The sequence below is a fragment of the Loxodonta africana genome, chromosome 4, assembly GCF_030014295.1.
Source record: "Loxodonta africana isolate mLoxAfr1 chromosome 4, mLoxAfr1.hap2, whole genome shotgun sequence".
NCBI lineage: Eukaryota > Metazoa > Chordata > Mammalia > Proboscidea > Elephantidae > Loxodonta > Loxodonta africana.
In genome coordinates this window covers 662,248-670,410 of record NC_087345.1, presented here as the reverse complement: position 1 = coordinate 670,410, position 8,163 = coordinate 662,248, and the positions used below count along the sequence as shown (strand labels likewise).

Genomic DNA, 8,163 nt, shown 5'->3' with positions numbered 1-8,163 from the left:
ACGCGTCATTGCCACGCGACAGGAGAGCGCTAGAGCGGACGCGCCGGAAATATGTCACCGGGGGGCGGTGCTCCTGCAGGAGGGGCCGGGCCCTGGGGCCGCCGTGGCCCCGCCCCGTCTTACGCACTTCCGGCTTGGAGCCCGGTTCCAGCGATGGGCGGTTGGGGCTGGGGTGGACCCCGATTTTGAGCACCAAGGTGTGCCTGACCCAAGCCATGGTATTTTCAGCCATCTCATACAGGTAAGAAACCTGAACAATGAATAAGGAAGACCGAAGAGGTGATGGCTTTGAATCTAGGAAGCTGGAAAAAGGAACAAAAGGAATTCTCCCCTAGAGCCTCCAGAAAGGAACGCAGCCCCGCTGACAGCTTGGCTGTAGCCCAGGGAGACTTGTGTCAAATTCCTAACCTGCAGAACTGTAAGACAATAAGTTGGTGGTGTTTAAGCCACTAAGTTTGTAGTAATTCGTTGTATGACAGTGACAGAAAATTAATACAATGCTCTTTAATTTTTCTAAGCAGTGTATTAAGTTTTCAGAATATGGATCTTGTATATAAATTGTAAAACTTATTCCTAAGTATTAAAATATTTTAGTCAGCACAACTGGACTAAACCAAAAGCTAAGAAGTTTCCTGAACACAACCAAACACTTCGAGGGACAGAGTAGCAGGGGCGGGGGTCTGGGGACCATGGTTTCAGGGAACATCTAGGTCCATTGACATAACAAAGTTTATTAAGAAAATGTTCTGTATCCCACTTTGGCGAGTGGCGTCTGGGGTCTTAGAAGCTAGTGAGCGGCCATCTAAGATGCATCAATTGGTCCCAGCCCACGTGGAGCAAAGGAGAATGAAGAACACCAAAGACACAGGAAAATACCAGCCCAAGAGACAGAAAGGGCCACATAAACCAGAGACTCCATCAGCCTGGACCAGAAGAACTAGATGGTGCCCAGCTACCACCAATGACTGCCCTGACAGGGAACATAACAGAGAACCCCAGAGGGAGCAGGAGAAAAGTGGGGTGCAGAACTCAAATTCTAGTAAAAAGACCAGACTTAATGGTCTGACTGGGACTGGAGGAACCCTGGAAGACAGGGCCCCCAGACTCTCTGTTAACCAAGAACTAAAACCGTTCTCGAAGCCAACTCTTCAAAGATTAGACTAGACTATAAGACAGAAGATGATACTTTTAAAGAGCATGGTTCTTAATTCAAGTAGATACATGAGACTAAATGGGCAGCTTCTGTCTGGAGGTGAAATGAGAAGGCAGAAAGGGACAGGAGCTTGTTGACACAGGAAATCCAGGGTGGAAAGGAGGAGTGTGCTGTTATGTTACAGGGAGAGCAACTAGGGTCACATAACAATGTGTATAAATTTTTGTATGAGAAATCAACTTGAGCTGTAAACTTTCGCTTAAAACACAATTTAAAAAGATAAATGTAAAAAATTAATGCTAGTTATAATACTTTCAATCACCTCATATGCATGTAAAAAAAACTGCATAATCAATAAGGAAGACCGAAGAAGAGTTGATGCCTCTGAATTGTGGTGCTGGCCAAAAATACTGCATACACCATGGACTGCCAGGAGAATGAACAAGTCTGTCTTGGAAGAAGTCCAGCCAGAATGCTCCTTAGAAGCAAGGATGGCAAGACTTCCACTCAGGTATTTTAGACATGTTATCAGAAGGACCAGTTCCTACAGAAGAACATCATCCTTGGTAAAGTAGAGGGTCGGCAAAAAAGAGGAACACCCTCAACAACCTCAACAAGATGGATTGACAGAGGGGCTGCAACAATGGGCTCAGACGTAATGGCGCAGGACTGGACAGTGTTTCATTTTGTTGTGTGTGGGGTCACTATGAGTCAGAACCGACTTGACAGCACCTAACAACAGCATAGGCCCAATAAAGGAGAGAGAGTCAGGCTTTCATTTAACTGACATTTACTGATGGGGAGGAGGAGGGGAGGTGGAGGGGCCTGGTGTTGAGGTAGTTGCTGGAGGCTGGGTGTGGCTGTGGCCAGCAAAGCTCCAGCTCTGGGCGGCTGGTTTGTAGTGTTAGTTCTGTGGTGCGAATTGTTCCCCCTCAGCTGATTGCAAGCTTCCAGGTGATGTCACTAAAGGAGGCATTGGGGAGAGATGCTCACAATCCGCACAAAACCCTCAGGAGCGCCCACACACACACGGAGCCCCAGGGCAAGGCCAGCCCCTTACCAGCCACCTGCAGCATCCGCCACTTAGGCTCCAGCTGCTCTCTTAGGTGCTTTAGGGCCTGCGTGTCCTCGGGCGAGGCCGCAGAGCAGGGGCCCAGGCTTGGGGGTGCCTCTCCATGCAGCGCCCGGGCCAGGGCCCCTGTAAGCTGGGGTTTGGATTCCTGGGCCAGGGCAGTGGTGGAAGCAGTGAGTCACTGTCTTCCCCAGACACCCACCCCACAATGTGAACCGGCCTGCATGACTTACCTGCACCAGGGCCAGGACTCGGCCTCCTGCTGGTCCCCGAAGCATTGAGGCCAGAAGTGCACTGTGGCTGTCATGCAGGCCAGGGGCTGGCCCCAGTGCCACCAGCACCACGTCAGGCTGGAAGCCATAGGCCAGGGGCAGCACCAGGCCCAAGACACAGTTCAGGAGCCCCCCAGTCGCCTACGGGAGGGATGGCAGTGTAGCACCAGCCCCTCATCCCAAAGGATGCCCCATCTCCCAATCTCAGGGTCCCAGAGTGTGAGCAGTCACACAGTCTCTCGGGAGTCAGGGAGGATTGGTGTGGGAGGATGGGTCAAGGAGGATGCCAGTGGGCTGGGGCTGTGCACCCATGTAGGGTTTCCCATGCCTGCCTTGGCCCAAGGACACTGCCACTCACCCCTGGCAGCGGCACAGAGATGTGGAACATGGAAAGGGCTGCTGCTTCCGGGCCCCCAATGTCCAGCCACAGGATCCTCCTTCCAGAAGAGGGGAGTACATGCAAGACCCGGCTCACCCTCCAGAGCCCCAGTGGGGTGAAGGTGGCAGGGGCACACATGGGCCCAGGGATACAGGCGAACCTTGCTGGCGGAGGCCTGGCCTGGCATTGTTCCTGGGCCCTCTACCAAACGCCAGCTGCGTCAGGCCTCCCCACACCTCTGCACCTCCGTGCCCCACCCGCTTGTCCTTCCTGGGGATCCGGTCGCCCACCTACCACACACCCACCACGCGTAACAGACCTACCCGTCATCAGAGAGGTGGGGGGGGCGTTGCAGCTGTCCCACGGCCACGCACAGCAGTCTGGAGGAAGAGCCAGCCGGGACAGGCGGTGCTCAGGCCTGTGGAGTCCACCCAGACACGCCCACAGCCCTGCCCTGGGAGGCTCCGCCCACAGCCCAGCCCTGGGAGGATCCGCCCACAGCCCTATCCTGGGAGGATCCGCCCACAGCCCTGTCCTGGGAGGATCCGCCCATAGCCCCGCCCCCGGAGGATCCGCCCACAGCCCCGCCCTGGGAGGCTGTGCCCATATCCCTGCTCTGGAAAGCTCCGCAGGGTTAGGGCCTCACCTCTGGGCCCCGAGGTATAGGCCACGCCGGATGGCAACGTCCAGGGTGGCAGCGGTGGCAAGGGCAGGTGTGGCTGCGATGCCGCTGCTCACCTGGGGAACAGATGGCAGCAGGGGGTGGTAAGGAGGCAGCCAACATCCAAACCAGGTAAACAGGCTGCCTGTCCCTTTCTCTGTTTACGTGGCTGGCACGGGACCACCTTGTCACTCTGAGATCAAAACATCCCCTTTCTGAAAACAGGATGCTTAAAACACACTTAAAGTTGTCCTCACCTCCCTGCCAAAGACCGCTAACCCCTGGGTGGTCTGTACCCCCAGCCTAGAAGCTCTGCCCAACCATCCTCCCCAGGAGCTAGCCCTACCTACCCCACCCAGGCACACCCACCTGCCCACCCAAGATCCCATCCATGAGGTTCAGGACCTTTCCAAGCGCAGTGAGGGCTTCGTTCCGGACCAGGGCCTCATGGGGCCTGGGGTGGCAAACCAGAGGGACACACGGACACATGACACATGGATACACACCACACGTGAGTCACACACAGGTACAGCCACCAACATGGCCTGCCCCCTCCAGGACCCACCCTGCCCACCTGGCCCAGGCCTCGGTCTCCTCCCTTGGGGCTGACCCTTCCTGATGGAGGACACCAGGGGGCAGGACCAGGGCAGCGTCTGTCGATGTCAGGGCAATGGCAGTACGGACTGGAGGCAGGGGACGGAGACGCAGCTGGTCCAGAAGGGCACGCAGCGCTTCCACTGCTTCAGCCGCTGCTGCCACCATGTACTCAGCACCCGCAGGTGGCGGGGGCGGGGGCCTCGCTTCTGGGGAGCCAATGCTGGGACTCAGCACTGGAGCCATGTCTGTGGGTGGTTCAGAGTCACAGCAGCTGCTCATCCTAACCGTGTGGGGGCTCCAATCCCCCGCCCATGCCCTGACCACACTGACCCTGGTGCTGGAGGCTTGTCCAGTGAGGGGCCTGGGCTGCCCGGACACGCTGGATGGACTCCAGGGCACTGCAGGTAGAACCAGGTGATGTAGCACCTCAGCTGGTGTCCTCTTCCTCCAGCCACACCTTTGTCTTTCCTCCAGGCCCCTCTTCCAGTGCCTCTCCCTTCGGCCCCCCTCTCTGGCCTTACCTCTGGCCTCCTCTCTCTGGACCCTCTCCTCCCTCTGGCCTCCCCTCGCCTCTCTCCAGTCCCCTCTTCCTCCAGCCCCCCTCTGCTCCATCTTCAGCCTCCCCTCCACCCCCCAGCCCAGCACTTCGCACCTTCCACATGGCACCATGGCCCCCAGCAGAGGCGGGGCAGGATCACCCAGCAGTGCCTGGACAGTCATGCATACTGACTCGGCAAGTAACTCAAGGTGGTAGCCGCCCTGGGAGGAAGGTGGAGGCGTGACCAGGCAGCGGGCATAGCCAGGGAAGGGGTGTTGCTGGGGAGGGCTCCTTCTCTGTGGCTCCCTGTCCCAGCCAGGATGCCCGGTCCCCCATAGGCAGGTGGCTCTGACCACACCTCGAAGCCTGGCTCCTGGGCTTCTGGGCTTCATCCCCCTAGCCCCTGGCCCGGGGACCCTCTCTGCCTGGCTGCAGTCACCCCAAGCCCCCAGCCCCAGGACCTTCCTGCCCAGCCATGGTTACCTTCAGCCCCCAGCCCCAGGACCCTCCCTGCCAGGCCACAGTCACCTCCAGCACAGCGCACACCCGGCCTCTGGCCAACACCAGCAGCAGCTGTGTGAGGTGGGCAAAGCACTCTGGCGTGACCCGCATCTGCCCCTGGAACGGAGCAGGGACATGAAAGGCCTGGGTCCCAGGACCCCAGAGATATCCCACCAGGCCAGGCTCTCACCTCAGGGTCCCCGATGACTGAGTCGAAGCCAGCGGAGATCAGCACCAACTCGGGGTCAAACTGCAAGTGGGGCCGAGTTTGAGGAAGCAAGAGAGGCTGGAACTAGGGTGGGAGCTGCCCATCTCACTGTCACCCGACTCCTCCAGAGATACCCTCGCACCGCCCCTCCCCCCCCCCAGTTACTGCAGGCTGATGCAAGTGGCTGTGTCCCTGCTTCTGTGGCAGATGCCTCCGTCTTCACAGTGGAACCCCCCAAACCAAGTCCCCTCCCAGCCCTCTTGCCACCTACCACCACCGCCCCCCCCCACGTGCCCACACAGTCACCTCAAAGGCCAGGGGGAGCAGCACGTGCAGGAAGGCCGCCACGTAGTCAGCATTTCCCATCCCCACCTGCAGCCACAGGGGTCAGCAACAGCCACTGCTCACCAAACCACAAGGTCCTCACCCCAGGGCCCTGGCTCTGGGGTGAGCCGGCCCGGAAGCCACAGGCTGTGCTCAGGGGGCCCAGACTAAGGGGTAGGGGATGCCAGTGTGGGAGACGATGGGGTGTGGACCTGGGATGGGGGCCTGAGGTGAGAGCCTGGGGCAAGGTGGCACCTGGTTCCAGGGGAGGTTGACAGTGAAGCCACGACCGTGACCCCGGCCGACCTCGTCTGCATCTGACTCTCGCAGGTAGGGCCAGAAGCGCCCATGCTCATAGCGGTGCCAGGAGAAGTAGAGGACGCTGTGGACAGCCAGCGGGGATCAGGGACCAGGATCTGAGTTCAGGCCCCTCAGCCCCCAGCCCTCCCAGAATCCTGACTCTCTTGGCAGACTCTGAGGACACACCCACATCCCCCACTCAGATTTTCCCAGGCCAGACTCTACCTCCCCTCGAGTGGGATCCGAGGGAAGGGTTGTGTCTGCTCAAGCTCACCTGGGGTCATCCTCAAAGATGTACTGAGTGCCTTGGCCATGGTGGACATCCCAGTCAACAATGAGGATCCTGGGGACAGGGGTGGGGTCACTGAAAAAGGGGGCCTTCCCTGTCCAGGCCAGGAGCCCAGTGGGGCTGGGTGGAGTACCCCACCCACGCTCACACGCTAGCACACACCTGTGCAGCCCATGTTTTTGCTTGGCGTACTCGGCCGCTATAGCCACATTGTTGAACACACAGAACCCATTGGCAGCCGTCCGCTGGCTGTGGTGGCCAGGAGGCCTGGGGATAGGGGCACTCATGGTCATCCTGGCCCCTACAGGTAGGCAGACAGGCGGAGGGATGCAGCCCTCACCTCACAAGAGCAAGTCCGTTGTGTGCAGCCCCTGTCAGCACAGCGTCCACCAGCTGCAGCGTAGCCCCTGCAGCCAGCCGGGCACAGTGGAAGGTGCTCTGTGGGGTGGGGGTGCCAAATGAGCCCGTGCTAGGCAGTGGCATCGAGCAGGGTGTGTGGAGCTTGGTGAAAGCAGGTTGAGGGGCACCCACCGGGTGGAAGTAGACTGTGTCGTACTGTCCAGACAGTGCCTGGAGTTCTCCCTTGCCCAGGCTCTGGGTCCCCCGCACCATGGCCACGTACTCTGGGCTGTGGAGGGGTGGGCAGGCAAGGCAGGCTCATTGGCAGGAGCAGGGGGAGGCAGGTGGGGTGAGAAGTGGGGGAGACTCCTGGTGGACCTTCCATCTCCTTTCTCCCTCCAGCCCTTGACCACTCACCCACTGTCCGACCACTTACTGTCCCCAAGGGGAAACCAAGGGGGTGGGGGAGAGGCACTGGTTTAGAGGCACCAGGGAGCTCTGTGGAGGCCAAGCCCCCGGGCTCGCTGTGGCCTGGGCGCCAACTGCCCTGGGGCCCAAAGGGTGTACCCTCTGGAGTCTGACCTGTGCACTAGACCCAGCTCCGCCTCTGAGGCCTCCCGCGCCGCCAGCCGCAGGCACCTCTGCTCCAGACCGCGCCGCTGCAGCTGCTCCAGGGCTACAGTCAGCCGCTCAGGACACTCCATCTCGCACTCGGGGCTGATGGGGGGAACTCAGTGTCCGGGGTCCCCTCCCGTCCCCCCCCCGCCCCTGCCAGATCACACTTACTCGTCCCAGAGTAGACGGGCGACCGTCATGTCCTCGTGGTACACGAGCGCTGTCCCCATGGCCCGGTTGTGGTCACTTGGGGCCACCCTGCGCGGGACGGAACCCAAACGGCCCCCGCCCCGCAGGTGACTGCACTGCCCGTTCCCACACTGGTGCCCGGGGGAGAGCGCAACCCCTGAGACCCGCTGGGGACAGAGCCCGGACGGCGGGCAGAGAACCCAGGCCGCGGACAGAGGTCCCAGGCGGCCCACGGCACCGCCACCGCGCGGGCCCCAAAGCAGGCTCGGAAATGGGGCCAGGACCGGAGGGGGTGGCTCCCAGGGCGGGGCTTCCGGCTCCCTATGACCGGGATCCAGGACCCGTCCCGCCCCCAGCCCCGCCCCGAAGCCCGAACAAGCCGTCCTCCCCGGCTCCGCCCCACTGGCGCCCTTGGCCCCTGCTGAGGTTTCACCTCTTCCTCGTGCCTGGGACTTGGGTGGGTCACTGCCCTCAGGACCCCCTACGAGAGGGGAGGGGCGACGGGCGTGAGGACTGGTGGGGACAATACCCGCCTTCCTGAAGACCTTATCCGTGTGCCCGGGGGCCGAGACGCCTCCGCATTGCCCTGCCCATCCGTGCTCCCTTCTGTCCCTGTATTTGGCTGAGTCCACCCTGACCACAGGCCACGTCAGGCGGGTCAGCACCCCGCGCGCAGCCCGTGCGGCCCCAGGGGGAAGAGCTGCGACTCGGGGGACTCAGGGCAAA

The 8,163-nt window shown here is 60.5% G+C and overlaps 1 protein-coding gene across 7 annotated transcripts; it reads right to left on the bottom strand.

Moving 5' to 3' along the window:
• Nucleotides 1–1,061: 1,061 nt before the first annotated feature.
• On the bottom strand, nucleotides 1,062–7,726 carry HDAC10 (histone deacetylase 10). 7 transcript variants are annotated; one of them, XM_064283290.1, is made up of 20 exons: nucleotides 7,420–7,722; nucleotides 7,216–7,350; nucleotides 6,826–6,922; nucleotides 6,635–6,732; nucleotides 6,457–6,561; nucleotides 6,280–6,348; nucleotides 5,961–6,087; nucleotides 5,688–5,753; nucleotides 5,364–5,423; nucleotides 5,201–5,290; nucleotides 4,787–4,893; nucleotides 4,465–4,532; nucleotides 4,112–4,379; nucleotides 3,907–3,991; nucleotides 3,523–3,614; nucleotides 3,200–3,256; nucleotides 2,856–2,934; nucleotides 2,459–2,638; nucleotides 2,214–2,373; nucleotides 1,070–2,116 (listed from the first exon to the last, which is right to left on the bottom strand). In XM_064283290.1, the coding sequence occupies exons 1-20, from the start codon at nucleotides 7,476–7,478 to the stop codon at nucleotides 2,058–2,060; spliced, it is 2,061 nt and encodes a 686-aa protein (XP_064139360.1). In that variant the 5' UTR covers nucleotides 7,479–7,722; the 3' UTR covers nucleotides 1,070–2,057. The 7 variants fall into 7 exon arrangements, with proteins under 7 accessions (XP_064139361.1, XP_064139357.1, XP_064139359.1 ...); XM_064283287.1 differs by having other exon boundaries at nucleotides 1,065–2,116; nucleotides 3,943–3,991; nucleotides 6,635–6,922; nucleotides 7,420–7,723; XM_064283286.1 differs by having other exon boundaries at nucleotides 1,066–2,116; nucleotides 6,635–6,922; nucleotides 7,420–7,723.
• Between the last annotated feature and the right edge of the window lie 437 nt (nucleotides 7,727–8,163).